A 15,658-nucleotide genomic window follows, 5' to 3' on the forward strand; every position below is an offset into this window, starting at 1 on the left:
GTGCACGCCATACAATAAAACAGAGGTTTATTCAATGACAGTTTATTGTAACATTATCATAAAATTTTCCACTGAAAAAATACAAAACTCCGCGGTGCAACCGCTATATACAATTATGTATAACTCTCGTGTATCGGCGATTGGATAGAGGAAGTAGTTGAAGCGCTTTAACGCGTTAAGCGCCACGAAAATCTTAAGCGTTTCCCCGTAGAGTTTGTCTTTCGCAGCAAAGAAAAGTAGGAATAATTATGAATTGTTCGGCGTTGCAACGTTTGCGTTACACTATTATCAACTCAGTTGCCTTGTTAAACATTTTTATTTCACATCGGTTGTCTTGTGTTACGATTGTTTTTTAGTCATTCAGAAGCGTCAGTCACCAGCGACTGACGTGGCGCTTAACGTGTTAACGAGGCGCTCGCTGGTTCTAGTCAGTTGAGCGCATAATAAGCTTCAAAATAAAAAAACGATGCGCACCGGATACATTAGCTCACGGTCTAATATTGTCCAAGATCCAGTCCATGTAATACACGATATTGGTGTAAGCGCCGGGCACTCCTTCTATGGCGCAGCCCCTGAGCCCGAAGCTAACGATTCCGTACTGAACGAACTTCGTGGTCTCTTTGTACAGTACCTGAGTCTGGAGCGGTCCACCGCTGTCCCCGGTGCAAGAGTCTTTGCCCCTCTTGCCGCCGGCGCAGATCTGTTTATACCAGATCTCCGTTATAGCCTTGTAAGCCTCCGCGCATTCCTTATTGCTAACTAACGACAGTTTCACTTGTAGCAGGGTCTGACTAGGTAAAGCTGTTTCCGTCGTGCCCCAACCGGTCACCACTACCTGTCGACGGAACATCGGAACAAATATTTACAAGGATACAAGAAAAAGCAATGGAAGCAGCAGAAGCGGCAGAACATGTTTATATCCGGATATCGGTGTTTACTTTTTTCTGATTCAAGGTAGCGGCGGACTCGATCGGCAAGCAAACCGGTCGCACGTTGTTTGGCCTGAAATCGGCGTCCCCGTTCAACCTCAAGAGGGCGATGTCGTTTCGCGCCGACTTCGGCACGTAGTCTGGATGGAAAATCGCGCTCTCCAGACCGAAGTCCTGGTACCTCTCCGCGCAGACCAACTCCAGGCCGTTCTCGTCCTTGTCGCAGTCGCGCTCCGTGTCCAAATCGTGCTCTCCTATCCGTACGCCGATCAGCTTGAAGTCTGAGGACAATGACGATCGAACGTGAGATTCACTGTACCAGTTTCACCAGTCGCTAACACGTTGAATGCCACGGGGTCACCGGTGACCAACCAAATCGAATTACTATGATCCAATTACTATGTTTCGAAGACTAAGTCGCCAAATGATTGAATTACTCAAACAGCAAGAGATCTTCCTGGTTTCTCTATTATTTAAGCAACTGGTATATAATGTAGCTTCTGAAAGTTTTGTGTTTCAAAGAATCGTCCGCGAAGGGTTAAACATTACTATTCGAATCATTTCTATTATCAACACATGGCGTACCGGCTAATTTTCAGAAAACTGAATTGTGCGGACGGCAATTTTCACTGAGGTCCGCTTGTATCGCTACACACGTAAGAACTCAGATATATTGTCATGTAATGTATTTTAAACAGATAATCAATTCGAATTAAATTTTATAGTTTATTCAATGCCGTGGTAATTAGCGAAGTTGCATAGCTAAGTGTCTCTATATAAAAACGAGATTTCTCGTTACCGGTACGCAATGTGTTAATATTACCTCGACATTCCGATACTACATCTTCCCCCATTTCAAATATTTTTCGGTGAAATCGCGCGGCAGTCAGCGTGTTAATTACACTCAAAACAGGATGCTCAATTACTGGTAGGCAGCCTGGTCACACAGTGGGCAGCGGTTAACACGTATCGTTTGTTTATCAGCGTCCCTGCGCACTTGAACGCCGGATTTGGACCGCCAGTGTTGTAAGCCAGCAACGCCATCCAAGGAAAGTCGAACACGCCGGTCTTGTTCCCACCAATGATCTTCGGTATGGTCGCCGGGCCGCAGTTGTCGGCATTTATCATCCGCAAGTTCGGATGGTTGCTAACATCCGGCGGGTCAGGTACAATGGTCGGCGCGTCGGTCACCGGGGTCGGCGGATTAGTCACTGGCGTCGGGGCGTCCTAAAACAATTAGACCCCAATTATGGACCGCAAATCACACATTGTGTACATAAGCCTGTGCGCTCGTTTACCTGCTGTTCGCAACAAACTTTCGGAGTCGTGTTGTCGAAGCCGCATTGCAGACTCCGTATGTAGTTGATGGTGTCCGGGGTCAACGGTCTTTGCTGCAGAAGCGCGACAACGCGGGGACAGGTGCGTACATTGATGCAAATACCGTTTCTGCTCTCTGGAGTTCTGCACGGATCCTCTGCGAGAAGAAACACGGGATCATTAAACAAAGAACATCGTGCAGAACGCTGCATGCTCGTCGATATTAACCCTTCGCGGACGGAGATTCTTTGAAATGTAGAAAACATTCAACGGATGAAGCTAAATTGTATATTGATTGCTCAAGTAATATCAATAACAGGAACTACGTGGTAATCTCTTGCTGTCCAAGCAATTGAATCATTTGTTCGCAGCGTGATCTTCCAAATATGAACGTTTCATGTCGACAGTCGCCGGATGATTTGATAGAGCAACATTATATTCGGTATTTACCGTCACCCTGTGTATGCCGCGTCGATGCGTGAAATATTGAAAGAAAATAGCTTCAGTTCCTTAATTCATATGTGATTTCTTAATCATTTCAAAGTATCTCGTCTGCATCTAATTAGAACGTATTGGATGTTACAAGTGAGAATCTCTCGAGTGCAAGGGGTTCACCCCTTGTACAATGACGAGTGAGACTCGCGAAGATTTCTAGGCTAATTTAACGACAATGTTGTTCATTACCCACGAATCAAATATTTTGCTATTATCAGTGTATTATCTTCAAATGAAATTTCCACTTGGAATGGAAAATTTTGTTGCATTTCTTCCAAATTGTCGATAAAATATTACACGAGTTTAATTGCGAAAGTAATACGCCAAGGGGTTAATAACTACAATAGTCGATTGTTCAATCAAGGGCTACAATGATTGCTGTTCTCCGAATCAGCGTCGATCGCGCGTCGTTCGCGGAACAGGGAATCGCGAGGGGTAATTCGACGACGGAGGCAATTTGAAAATAGCCGCAATTATCGCTGTTACGTCATTATAAAACTTTACTCACGCGCGATGCACGTCTGCAGAATGAAAATAACGACCGCAGGAAGAAGGATACGAGTCATTTTCCCCTCGCGTTGTGTCTCCTCGATACCGTTCGTCGCCAGGTATGGACGGCTCTTTTCCTGTTGCCGATCTTGTCACGATCCCATCCGATCGGATACGATGGTCCCGATAACAGCAACAGAAGGAAACACAGTATCCCCGAGTGTGCGATCAGTCGCTGTTCACAGGCAGAACTGACCTGCGATTTTTCGAGCCGCCTGCGACGCGGACAAACCGATTTCGAAAACTGTCTATTTGTCAGTCCCGCGGAGAACGGATACCCGCGCGGCGGTCATCGGCGTACTAACTGCTGCCATCTTTGGTAGACTTCCGCGAGTCGCTCGGGTAAAAGAAAAGACAGCTTGGAGGGGAGGGATTACCAGGAAAATTCTTTCAGCAAACGCTACGTACGCACGCAACGCGATTTTAAATCTGCTCGAACTCCGCTTCACGGTCGTGACCGCCGCCGTGTCGAGTTCCGTTCCTTTATCGCATCATCGGTTTCCACCGACACTCCTTCTTCTCGGAAAGCTGTCCGAAAAAGACCCACTGCTTCGAGTTTCTTCCTATTTTTCCTCGTCTGTCAGCATACACTCCGCCGGTTAATTCTCAAGAGACGAGCATTGCAGACTTCGTTGCGTACTGCTACCGAGAAATCTCGTTTTTATACGAAGACTCTCGGCTGTATAACTTTGATAATTACCACAGCATTTAAGGAAATATCGAATTTGATTGGAACTAATTGTCCATTTGAAATATATTACATAATATGATACCCGAGTTTTTTTTATAGACAGCGATACAAGTGGATCTCGCTGAAAATCAGCACAATTGAATTTTCTGATAATTAGCCGGTACGCAGTGCGTTAACACTAGGTTTACGGAACGCGTGAAATTGACGCATATTGGATTTTAGAAATATTGCTCTGTAAATACGCCGATTTTGATTGACGCGACCACACTGACGTGTACACCAATTACCTACTATCGAATCTCCAGTTTCCACAATCTGAATAAACGATACGCCGCCGAGAAAATTCATTGTTATGTTGATGTATAAAATGCTGTCGTAGCAGTCAAAGTGTTAATAGGGGAACCCCGTGTCGCAACTCGCGAGGTGAACGTTAAATTAACCAATCGGTGGAATTACATATTTGTTGCACGGTATCGATTACGTACGTCTACTAGTCGCTTGACTTTTAACTCGCGAGCTGCTGAAGGCGATAACCTTTTACACTGATAACGATAGAATAATTCACTTATTGCAAAGATTATGTCGAGCGTACTGAGATTACGGCAATGAAAACATTCTCTTTGCGAGATGGTCGCACTGTCTTCACCCTCGGAGGAATGCTTAGACGTTTCTTCAAGATCAAAAATACGGCAGAACCGATCGACGACGATAAGGATGAGTTACGTGGCAAGGTTACTCTAACGAAAAGGGAAGTACAGTGCGCGGTGACAAACGCACAATAAAACAGAGGTTTATTCACTGACAATTTATTGTAGCATTGTCATAAGACTTTCCACTGAAAAAGTACAAAACTCCGCGGTGCAACCGCTATATACAATTATGTATAACTCTCGTGTATCGGCGATTGGATAGAGGAAGTAGTTGAAGCGCTTTAACGCGTTAAGCGCTAAAAATCTTAAGCGTTCCCCCGTAGAGTTTGTCTTTTGCAGCAAAGAAAAGTAGGAATAATTATGAATTGTTCGGCGTTGCAACGTTTGCGTTACACTATTATCAACTCAGTTGCCTTGTTAAACATTTTTATTTCACATTCTTAACGCGTTAACGAGGCGCTCGCTGGTTCTAGTCAGTTGAGCGCATAATAAGCTTCAAAATAAAAGAAACGATGCGCACCGGATACATTAGCTTACGGTCTGATATTGTCCAAGATCCAGTCCATGTAATACACGATACTGGTGTAAACACCGGCGGCTCCTTCGGTGCCGCAGCCCCTGCTGTGCCCGAAGCTAACGATTCCGTACTGAACGAACTTCGTGGTGTCTTTGTACAGTACCTGAGTCTGGAGCGGTCCACCGCTGTCCCCGGTGCAAGAGTCTTTGCCCTTCTTGCCGCCGGCGCACATCTGTTTGTACCAGATCTTTATCGCCCTGTACGCCGCTGCGCAGTGCTCGTTGCTGACTAGCGATAATTTCACTTGCAGCAGGGTCTCGCTGGGCAAGGAGGTTTCCGTCGTGCCCCAACCGGTCACCACTACCTGTCGACGGAAACATCATCGTCATCGGAACAAATATTTACAAGGACACAAGACAAAGCAATGGAAGTAGCAGAAGCAGTGGAACGTGTTTATATCCGGATCGGTGATTACTTTTTTCCGATTCAAGGTAGCGGCGGACTCGATCGGCAGGCAAATCGGTCGCACGTTGTTCCTCCGGAAATCGGCGGCCCCGTCCAACCTCAGGAGGGCGATGTCGTCTCGCCCTAGCGCAGGGCTGTAGCCTGGATGAGGAATCACGTTTTCCAGGCCGAAGTCCTGGTGCCTGTCTGCGCAGACTATCTCCTGGCCGTTCTCATCCTTGTCGCAGTCGCGTTCCGTGCCCAGATCGTGCTCTCCTACCCGTACGCTGATCAGTCTGCTGTCTGAAGGTAATGTCATAGGTGAGACTGTACCGATTTCATCATTGGGTAACACGTTGAGTGTCGTAGAGGTCACCGGTGACCCTCAAGCGAATGGGATTATTATGGTCCACTCGATTAACCCTTTGCACTCGGAGGCGCCTTTCAGTCGCCATTTGATCTGACCCATGGAAAGATGAAATTTAGAATTCAATACTAAATTTTTATATAATGCATCAACACATGGAACATCGGAACTATTTATTTTCAAAATCACTTCGAATATTCAATGCTTCGAAGATGTCAATAATTGATAAACAAGAAAATCGAAACCAGTCATTTTGACTGGTACGTAGTTCTAATATTAAACAAGCAGCTATTTTTATCAATTTAAATCAACAAGATGCCAATGTACTGACATGTGATTTCAAAGTTACATGGTCCTACAGAGGGTTAATTTATACATGTTTTCTCGTTAATTAGTTTCAAAGAACATCGTCTATATCTCATCGGAGCATATTGAACGTTTCAAGTGAGAAACTTTCGAGTGCAAAGGGTTAATTTCAGTTAAAAAAAAGAATGCTCAATTACTGCTACTCAGCCTGGTCACACAATGGGCAGCGGTTAATACGTATCGTTCGTTAATCAGCGTCCCTCCGCAGCCGAATCGTGGAGCTTGCCTGCCGACGTCGTAAGCCAGCAACACCATCCACGGAAAGTCGAACACGCCAGTCTTGTTCCCACCAATGATCTTCGGTATGGTCGCCGGGCCGCAGTTGTCGGCATTTATCAGTCGCAGGTTCCGATGGTTGCTAACATCCGGCGGATCAGGCACCGAGGACTGCGGATTAGGCGCTGCGGTCGTCGTAGGGACCTAAGGCAATTATTGCGGGATTAATGGTTCGTTGTGCGTGCGTAAGGGCGACCAGGTCGTATGGATGTTTGGAAAATAGTTGACTAAAATAAAAACTAAGTCCGTAGTCAGGTTAAATATATTTATTACGCGATGTGGCTCTAACGAGGAACGTCGACCAACTGGCTTTTCCTCAGCGCTTTTCTAAAAAGGAAAACTCTTCAGACGAGGGCGTGCGTACCAGGTCCTGGTGGTCCCCTTGGTCATAAATTAGTCAACGGGCCTGGTCTATATCTCAGGCCCCCAAGTATTGACACGCGAAAGGGCGAACCGTCTACAATAGCCTGTGCGCTTGTTTACCTGCTGTTCGCAGCAAACTTTCGGGTCTTTGTTCTCCAAGCCGCATTGAAAACTTCGTATGTAGTTAATGGCGTCTGGGTTCAATGGTTTTTGTTGTAGAAGCGCGAGAACGCGGGGACAGGAGCGTACGTTGATGCAGACACCGCTTCTGTCCTCTGGAGTTCTGCACCGATCCTCTGCGAGAAGAAACAGATTGTCAAGCAACGCGAGGGAAGCTAGTACGGATACAGGAATTGCAAGCTGCTTGTGATATCAACCCTTTGCACTCGAGAATATTTTTCTCAATACATATTCATTATTTTCTGACGAAATTTCAATGGTATCTTTTGCAATTGACATAAAGAAATACCTTAGGTGAATTAAGTGACAGAACTATTTTATTTCGATGTTCCATTTGTCGATGCGTTATAGAAAAATTCAACACTGAATTTTAAATTTTCCTTTTCCAAAACGAAATTTTGGGTTCTCGATCGTTTCTCTATAGAAATGAACTATCAAGGCATTTGTAATGTTCGGAGTGCAAAAGGTTCACACGTTGAATGCCATGGGGTCACCGGTGACGCCCAAATCGAATTACCATAGTTCACTCGATTAACGATGATTATATGAGCATTTCAATATTACAGACAATGCTAGCTAATATGGTGACATTCAGCTGGATGGAATAGTAATAATGCAATTCACTTAAATGGTTTAACATTATATTTTTCCTGCCTATTTTCCTCTACGAATGCGGCGTTCAACGTGTCAACACTAGGTTTACGGAATGCGTCAATTTGCCGCATACTGAATTTCATAAACATTACTCGGCAAACGTTTATGTTTTCGTTGATACAGTTACAAGAATACGTATCGTAATAACCTAATTTTAAATCCTTAATCTCCAAGATCTAAACAGTCGAACTTCAATTTTTCTAGGAATAGAATAAACCGGACAATAAACGTCCGTAAACCTAGCGTTAATAACTGCAACAGTCGTCAGTCGGTTGTTCAATCAAGGGCCACGATGATTGCCGTTCTCCGAAGCAGCGTCGATCGCGCGTCGTTCGCGGAACAGGAAACCGCGCGGGGTAATTCGATGACAGGTAGAGGCGGTTTGCGAGTAGACGCAATTACCGCGGTTACATGTTTATGAAACTTTACTCACGCGCGAGGCATGTCTGCAGAATGAAAATAACGACCGCAGGAAGAAGGACACGAGTCATTTTCCCCTCGCGTTGTGTCCTCTCGACACCGTTCGTCGCCAGGAATGGACGGCTCTTTTCCTGTTGCCGATCTCGACGCGATACTGTCCGATCGGATACGATGGTCCCGATAACGGCAATGGAAGGAAACGGCGCTCGCGTCCTCGAGCATGTAATCAGTTGCTGTTCACGCTCAGAAATGACCTGTGATTTTTCGAGCCGCCTGCGACGCGGACAAACCGGTTCCGAAAACCGTTTATTTGTCCGCCCCGCGGAGATCGGACGCCGGCGCACTAGCTGCTGCCATCTTCAGTGGACTTCTGCGCCGCTTTCGGGTAAAAGAAAAAATGGCTTGGAGAGGAAAGGTTACCAGGAAAATTCTTCCAGCGAGCGAGCCGTACGCGCGATTCTAAATCCGCTCGAACCCTGCTTCACGGTCGTGACCGCGGCCGCTTATCGCATAACCGGTTTCCACGGTCGCTCGTTCTTCCCGGGAAGCTACCCGAAAAAAACAACCACTCCGAGGTTTCTCCTATTTTTCCTCCTCCGTCGATTCTCGTTTCATCGGTTAATTTGCAAGAGACGAGTATTGCAGGCTTCGTTGTGTTGATTCAACCGCGTTAACACGTCGCGCACTGCTACCGAGAAATCTCGTTTTTATACGAAGACTCTCGGCTGTATAACTGTGATAATTACTACAGCATTTAAGGAAATATCAAATTTGATTAGAACTAATTGTCCATTTGAAATATATTACATAATATGATACCCGAGTTTTTTTTATAGACAGCGATGTAGGTGGATCTCGCTGAAAATACGCACAATTGAATTTTCTGATAATTAGCCGGTACGCAATGCGTTAACACTAGGTTTACGGAACGCGTGAAATTGACGCATATTGGATTTTAGAAATATTATTTTGTTAATACGCCGATTTTGATTGATGCGACCACACTGACGTGTACCGCAATTACCTACTATGAAATCTCCAGTTTCAATCTGAATAAACGAGCATCGATTCTTTTGGGAATAATAGAATCAAGTGTACAATTTCATGAAAATGAAATGAATCCTATAGATACTGTTACTAGAAATTAAACTACATTACACAGGAACTCGACTCGACTCGTTTCATTCTAATATTCTGTTTAGATTCATTGGAGATATTAGAATCGAGGAGACTGAAATAAACGCCGGCAGCGGTCTTACTTGGGGAACCCCTTATCGCAGCTCGCGATGTGAATCAACCAATCGGTGGAATCGTTTATTCGTTGCATGCTAAAAATACGCAAATATGTAACGACTGCACTCGTGTGCGCGCAGACGGTAAATCCACTAGTCGCATGACATCTAGCTCGCGAGCTGCTGGAGCCGATAACCTTTTACTCCGATAACGATAGAATAATCCATTTATTGCGACGTTTAAGTCGAACAAAGCGAGATTACAGTGGCGAGAAACATTCTCTTCCGGACGAGTCGCGCAATCGTCCCCTCGGAGGATGCTTAGACGCTCCTCGGAGATTACAAATATGCCTTACACCGCGCTCCGCGAGCGTATCGCCGTGCGGATCCAAACGAACACCTATCGGACTCCCAGATAACCTCGAGCACCTTACGGTCTCATCTTGCTGAGTATCCAGGGCATGAAGTCGATCACTTTCGTGTAAACGGCGGCCCAGCCGGGCGTGCCGCACGGGCTCGGCCCGAAGGAGACGACGCCGACCACGGACCATTTCGCGTTCCCGCTTCGGTTCCTCTTCCGGTACATCAGGGGGCCGCCGGAGTCCCCTTGGCAGGTGTCCTTGCCCCTCTCGCCGCCGGCGCAGAATTGATTCGGGCTCAGGACTATACCCGCGTTGCCGTAGTTCACCTGGCACGCCTCCCTGTCGCTGAGCGGCAGCGAGACCTTCAGCTTGATGTTCGAGGACGACGTGTTCTCCGTTTTGCCCCAGCCGGCGGCGTGCAGCTTCGGCCCGATCTCCGCGGTCGTCGGCAGGCAGATCGGCTTCACGTAGTCGGTGAACAGGACGTCGCGCGACAGCCTCAGCAGCGCGATGTCGAACTTCCGCTCCTTCGATCGCGGCCGGTAGCTCTCGTGGGCGATCTGCTCCTCGACGGAGACCGTGATCGGGTCGTCCGCGCAGACCGTCATCACGTCTCCGTCCCAGATGCAGTCGGTCGACGTGCTGGTGTCGTACTCCCCTAGGCGCACGTTCTCCAGCCGCCAATTGTTCGGCAGATCGCCGCTCGAGACGCAGTGGGCTGCGGTCAGCACGTAACGCTTGCTGATCAGCACTCCGCCGCAGGCTGTTCGCCTGCTGGTCGCTGGAACATGGATCCTTTGTTTGTGAATTGTTCAGAGGTTGAGGAGGACTGTGGGAATGAGATTGTTTATGGGCGTTGGAGGATAGATTTAACCCTTAGCAGTCCTGTGTCGGACTCGACGTTCTATTTTATTGCAACCTCTACCTGTTTTAACCCTTTGATTCTTTGTGAATAGTTCATTTGGTTGAAGAGGACTGCGGGAATGAGATTGTTCATGGGAATTGAAGCGTGTAAGGATAGTGGAGGATAGATTTAACTCTTAGCAGTCCTGTGTCGGACTCGACGTTCTGTTTTATTGCAACCTCTACCTGTTTCAACCCTTTGCAAACGAACGTCGACATTTCTATTATTAACCCTTTGCTTGTTTCTTTAAATGATCTCTAAGAGAAATCACAAGTGAATCGAGAAACAAAGCTTTCTAATCCCAATATTTCACACACCGATGCATTATGCATAGTTCAATATTAAACATCAAATTTCATAGCTTCACCGCATCAAATCAAATGACTGAGAGTCACCTCTGCAAAGGGTTAATTATAATTTTGAATAAACATAGGCATAGAATTCTCTTTTTCTAACAAAATCAAGAGCAATAAAATACTCTCGAGTAGCATTGTAAAAGAAATCGTAGGACAAGGGTTGAAACGTATTCGTCGCCATTATTAGGTATCCAAAAGGTGAGAGATTCAAGGACCTAAAAGATCTCCATTTCATCCTTACGATTCGAGTACTCCAAGAGCGCCATCCACGGGAACTCGTCTATGTCGGTGCGGTCTCCACCGACGATCCTCTGCGACAGATCCTTGCCGCAGTCGGCAGGCAGCAAAGGATTATTGGACAGGTCGTACTGTACGTTCTCATTGCCCTCGTTCCCGGTGGGAGTCTGGTTCCCCGAGCCGTCCGGGACTTGAGTCCCGTCGCCTCTGGAGGGCGTGCTGACGTCCGGCCCTTGATTTGGGCAGCAGACCTCAGGATTCGATCCCGCGAAGCCGCACTGCGACTGCCTCAGGAAGTTGATCGCCTCAGACGGAAGGGGACGCATCTGAAGTATATTCAACAGCGGCACGCACTGCCTTATCCCGATGCACGTGCCAGGTGCGCCGTTCGGCGTCGTGCAGCTCGATCCTGCGTTCTCTGTAAACGAGAAATCGTCGCTTGAAATAACAACGATGACATTAATCGTCGGACGATCATGGATTGCCGGTCGACCTTCGAGCAACGTCATTGTATATTTTATTACTTATCCTCGTCGCCATCGTTCAGATGATTGCCTTGATACAGCGGACGGGTCTTCCCGTCGTTTCGTAATTTCTGCTCGGAGCGATTGCCGAGGAACGTTTACGAAAGGAAGCGTTCGTCCAATACAGTTTCTTTATCGGTGATTTTCAAATCGGTTTGTTGGGGAATTATTCATCGCGAGATTACGATCGGTTTGAGCTGTTTCTACTTACGCGCGTTGGCAGGATAGAGTAGCAAGGCCTGGAGAACAGCGCTTAGGACGAGTAACTTGGCCATTTTCGATTTCGCTCGACACGGTCACAAGTGTCGACTGTTGGATAGATCTGTTCGCACTCCTGCCGATCGCGGTTGTTCCGAAGCGGGGCTCCGATTTATGGAAACTCGACGCGCCAGCGGAACTCGTGGTAGTCGCACGGAAGACCAAGACGCCGACTGACAGCGGCAATGTTAGGCTGACCGAAGTCACGGCCAACGAGTTCCCCCACTATTTAAACGTGTTCCGTTTTCCTAATTGATCTTTGATATTTCGCACAATTCGCGGGATCCTCTGCGGTCTGCCCACCTACGAGTGTTCTCCGGTTCTACGCGTGTCTCGCCATTTCGGCGGTGGCCAATTTAAACCGTACGACGTGCCGTTTTCGCAGCGTTGGTAGGACGCAGACGAAATGGAGGAAAAGTCGGCGGGACTGTTCACTTGTGGTCTTTTTTCGGTCGCGTGGCTCGCTGCTGATACGATTAAATGGGAACAGCCGAGTTTCATGCATATGCATAGAGTTTCTGATTTTGTGCGGATAAATTCGATCTTGAGAGCGGACGCGTTGTTGTTGCGTACGTTGCGAACGCTGTTGATTCAGTTGCTTCGAGTTTCTTCAATGCTTTAGAGATTTATCTAATGACGATTAGCATTGCGTGCGGGCCGTTTTGTCCGCTTCAACTTGTATCACTTATCTGTTATTCGACGTATCGAGATTTATCAAATGACGATTAACACGTAATGTGCAAGCCATTTTGTTCATCTCAACTTATATTATTTATTTTTCGATATATCTTCGAGATTTATCGAGTGCCGATTAACATTGCGTGCGGGCCATTTTGTTCATTTCAACTTGTATCACTTATGCATTATTCAATGTATCTTCGAGATTTATCAAATGACGATTAACATTGCGTGCGAGCCATTCTGATCATCTCAACTTATATAATTTATTTTTCAATATATCTTCGAGATTTATCAAGTGATGATTAACACGTTACGTGCGGGCCATTTTGTTCGTCTCAACTTATATCATTTATTTTTCAACGTATCTTCGAGATTTATCAAATGATGATTAATAGTGCGTGCGAGCCATTTTGTTCATCTCAACTTATATCATTTACGTTCGATTTATTTATTATTCAACACATTTTCGAGTTTCCATTACGAATAGAAATACTTTCATACGCAGAAGGAATCGACTATCTACTTTTATCAAAAATATTAATGAAGTTATACAAGTATTTAATACTACTCGACGGTATATAAACAGTGTTTTTATATTTCCCGCATACAATGCGTTAACACGTTGAATGCCGCACGATTTCATATAGCAAAGTCGAAAAAATATAATATTAGATCATACGACTGAATTGCGTTATTATTATTGCATGTTCATAGCTGAATGTCACTGCATTAGACAGCATTATTTATAATATAGAAATCTTTTTAAATAATCATAGTTTCACTGGGTGAACTACAGTAATCCCGGTTGGGGTCACCGGTGACCCCCATGACATTCAACTTGTTAAGAATCGTCGAACACGTTGATGATTCTTGAAATTTGAAGGTTTCAAGGGAAATAGTGGAATTACTACAGTAGTTGAGTAGTTCTAATATTTAGAAATTTTTGATTAGACAAAAGAGCGTCAATTTCGATATCTCTCGATTTTGTTTACGTTCGTAAGGATCGCCATGTAAAAGAAATGTAATTTTTCTACGCAAAATTTGTACTCCGCGGGAAAATTGAAGATGACCGTGGAGTATAGTTGTACATCATCATCATCTACGTTATCAGATCAATCATCTATTAGGGAAAACAAATCTAAGAATGTAAGATCATCTGAAATTACTTTTCTTTTAAATAGGCTTTTGTACAATATGATAAATATAATGTATATTATACATATGTAATAATTATTTCCAATTTGTTTTATATGAACAGTGCCACAAATCTTGTTACTATATTTGTCTGGGAACTTTGGCACATACGGTACATACGCAAATTCAGAGGAGGTATAGAAAGAACGATGACTTATATTTAACTGGTTCAAAATATGTGGAAGACATCTATAAATGGGTGTACCGATGCAAGTACAGAGAATTGCTTGTAAATGACTTCTTCAAGTCGTTTATTGCTTCGGTAGTCTTATTTGCATTAGGTGCTAAATTAGCCAGTGAGTTAGCAGCATGGAAAATCTCTTGATAATGTTAAAGAGAATAGTAACATTCTCGAATGAAATACTGATGAGAATTTTATTAGACAAATACTTGTACAATGTTATCTGTGAAACACAGAAATAAAACTTAATTTTATGGTAACATTAATTCTTAATGTAGAATATACTCATGTACATTCTTTAAGATTTTCACCTTCGGATTTGATTGGATTCGAGTTAGAAGATTCATTGGAATCTACTGTAATGGTATCTGTATTTAATGCTGTTATATTATTTAAGATTTTATCACTGACTTGATGGTCAGAGGAAGTTTCTGAAGAGTTCCCTTCTGTCCCATTTGTGTTCCCATTACTGCTCCCACTCTCGTCGCTAGAATGTCCACTATCATTGGATATTTGTTCATTTTGATTTGGTTTTGAATTTGTTGCTTCATCATTGTCACTTTCATCAGAACTATCTAATTCATCTGAATCAATATCAATATCTAATAATGTTTTTCTTTTCTTTTTAACTGATTCAAGTTCTTCATCTTCCTTTCTTTTTACTCCAGACACACCTACAGCTTTAAATCCTTCTTCAACAGCACTACCGACCCTTTCTGTTAAAGCTGATCTTTCACGGTCATAGGTCTGATCTTTGAATTCATGCTTTGGTTCGGTACAAAGTCTTTCTAGCTTCTTCTTCTTACGTTCTGCAGCTTCCTCTTCTCGTTTGCCTTGTTTTTCGATCCAAGCTTTTAATCGTTTCTCTTCATTGATGTCACGAAGTCTACGTCCACTTAAGTCCCTGCAAGCTTCGCGATTCGTAGTTTTCTCAATTTGTGCACCGATCGCGCGTAACATGGATCCGAAACCTCCTTTGCCTCCCAACAATCGTGGAAAAATGGAAACGCATCCATCGTAGCATGTATCATCATCATTCGCAAGTTTTCCATTATGCACGATATAAAAGTGTTCCCTTGGAAAATTCTGTAACCCAAATTTATTGTTTTTACTTCTTCTAAACGCAACATTTTAAGGTTAGAAATAACAACTACGTTACTTACTATCAAATCTTCGATTCGATTATGGAGTTCATGAAATTTAAGTGATCCATCAATAGTAAGAATCTGTTTTATACCAGATGCTGTACTTATTTGTACATTTATCATTTTTATGACCTACAGAACTCTCACAGAATCAAATCAACTCACAACTATTCACAAAACTAACTGTCAAGTAAAAGGTTATTCTCTCTAGAGATTTCAACAGCTCATAGAGTCATCTACGGTAAACTGTTGAAGCTGCTCTCTAATTAAGAATTGTCTTTAGTTGATAGATGGCGTTAACATGAAAGTGACTGAATATTGTGGAATGGTAAGGTAGCGCCAGCTATTGAACAATGTACATACTAA

The 15,658-nt window shown here is 44.4% G+C and overlaps 4 protein-coding genes across 4 annotated transcripts; 1 reads left to right on the top strand and 3 right to left on the bottom strand.

Moving 5' to 3' along the window:
* Positions 1-10: 10 nt before the first annotated feature.
* LOC116423957 (transmembrane protease serine 9) lies at positions 11-9,510 on the bottom strand. Its single transcript, XM_031969780.2, has 10 exons — positions 8,232-9,510; positions 7,085-7,260; positions 6,463-6,745; positions 5,624-5,895; positions 5,169-5,512; positions 4,467-4,501; positions 2,228-2,403; positions 1,856-2,156; positions 939-1,210; positions 11-835 (listed from the first exon to the last, which is right to left on the bottom strand). Exons 1-10 carry the CDS (start codon positions 8,287-8,289, stop codon positions 488-490), a joined length of 2,265 nt encoding a protein of 754 aa, XP_031825640.2. The 5' UTR covers positions 8,290-9,510; the 3' UTR covers positions 11-487.
* Positions 9,511-9,659: 149 nt separating this feature from the next.
* On the bottom strand, positions 9,660-12,284 carry LOC116423968 (CLIP domain-containing serine protease HP8-like). Its single transcript, XM_031969799.2, has 3 exons — positions 12,045-12,284; positions 11,314-11,727; positions 9,660-10,593 (listed from the first exon to the last, which is right to left on the bottom strand). The coding sequence occupies exons 1-3, from the start codon at positions 12,106-12,108 to the stop codon at positions 9,881-9,883; spliced, it is 1,191 nt and encodes a 396-aa protein (XP_031825659.1). The 5' UTR covers positions 12,109-12,284; the 3' UTR covers positions 9,660-9,880.
* Positions 12,285-12,476: 192 nt separating this feature from the next.
* On the top strand, positions 12,477-14,525 carry LOC116423973 (uncharacterized). Its single transcript, XM_031969807.2, has 3 exons — positions 12,477-12,823; positions 13,549-13,918; positions 14,031-14,525. The coding sequence occupies exons 2-3, from the start codon at positions 13,838-13,840 to the stop codon at positions 14,289-14,291; spliced, it is 342 nt and encodes a 113-aa protein (XP_031825667.1). The 5' UTR covers positions 12,477-12,823; positions 13,549-13,837; the 3' UTR covers positions 14,292-14,525.
* LOC116423970 (splicing regulator SDE2) lies at positions 14,323-15,531 on the bottom strand. The gene is made up of 2 exons (XM_031969801.2): positions 15,311-15,531; positions 14,323-15,233 (listed from the first exon to the last, which is right to left on the bottom strand). Exons 1-2 carry the CDS (start codon positions 15,413-15,415, stop codon positions 14,433-14,435), a joined length of 906 nt encoding a protein of 301 aa, XP_031825661.1. The 5' UTR covers positions 15,416-15,531; the 3' UTR covers positions 14,323-14,432.
* Between the last annotated feature and the right edge of the window lie 127 nt (positions 15,532-15,658).

The sequence above is a fragment of the Nomia melanderi genome, chromosome 8 (assembly GCF_051020985.1).
Source record: "Nomia melanderi isolate GNS246 chromosome 8, iyNomMela1, whole genome shotgun sequence".
In the NCBI taxonomy this organism is placed as follows: domain Eukaryota; kingdom Metazoa; phylum Arthropoda; class Insecta; order Hymenoptera; family Halictidae; genus Nomia; species Nomia melanderi.

What these genes read in the sequence shown, in the direction of transcription:
- LOC116423957 (XM_031969780.2), bottom strand. Translation starts at nt 8,289, where the DNA reads ATGACTCGTGTCCTTCTTCCTGCGGTCGTTATTTTCATTCTGCAGACA. An exon ending in TCTGCAGACATGCCTCGCGC is followed by an intron (nt 7,261 to 8,231) that starts GTGAGTAAAGTT and finishes TTCTTCTCGCAG; the next exon opens with AGGATCGGTGCAGAACTCCA. An exon ending in TGTGACCAGGCTGAGTAGCA is followed by an intron (nt 5,896 to 6,462) that starts GTAATTGAGCAT and finishes CATTACCTTCAG; the next exon opens with ACAGCAGACTGATCAGCGTA.
- LOC116423968 (XM_031969799.2), bottom strand. Translation starts at nt 12,108, where the DNA reads ATGGCCAAGTTACTCGTCCTAAGCGCTGTTCTCCAGGCCTTGCTACTC. An exon ending in ACTCTATCCTGCCAACGCGC is followed by an intron (nt 11,728 to 12,044) that starts GTAAGTAGAAAC and finishes TCTCGTTTACAG; the next exon opens with AGAACGCAGGATCGAGCTGC. An exon ending in GCTCTTGGAGTACTCGAATC is followed by an intron (nt 10,594 to 11,313) that starts GTAAGGATGAAA and finishes TCCATGTTCCAG; the next exon opens with CGACCAGCAGGCGAACAGCC.
- LOC116423973 (XM_031969807.2), top strand. Translation starts at nt 13,838, where the DNA reads ATGACCGTGGAGTATAGTTGTACATCATCATCATCTACGTTATCAGAT. An exon ending in GGGAAAACAAATCTAAGAAT is followed by an intron (nt 13,919 to 14,030) that starts GTAAGATCATCT and finishes TTATATGAACAG; the next exon opens with TGCCACAAATCTTGTTACTA.
- LOC116423970 (XM_031969801.2), bottom strand. Translation starts at nt 15,415, where the DNA reads ATGATAAATGTACAAATAAGTACAGCATCTGGTATAAAACAGATTCTT. An exon ending in ATCGAATCGAAGATTTGATA is followed by an intron (nt 15,234 to 15,310) that starts GTAAGTAACGTA and finishes TTTGGGTTACAG; the next exon opens with AATTTTCCAAGGGAACACTT.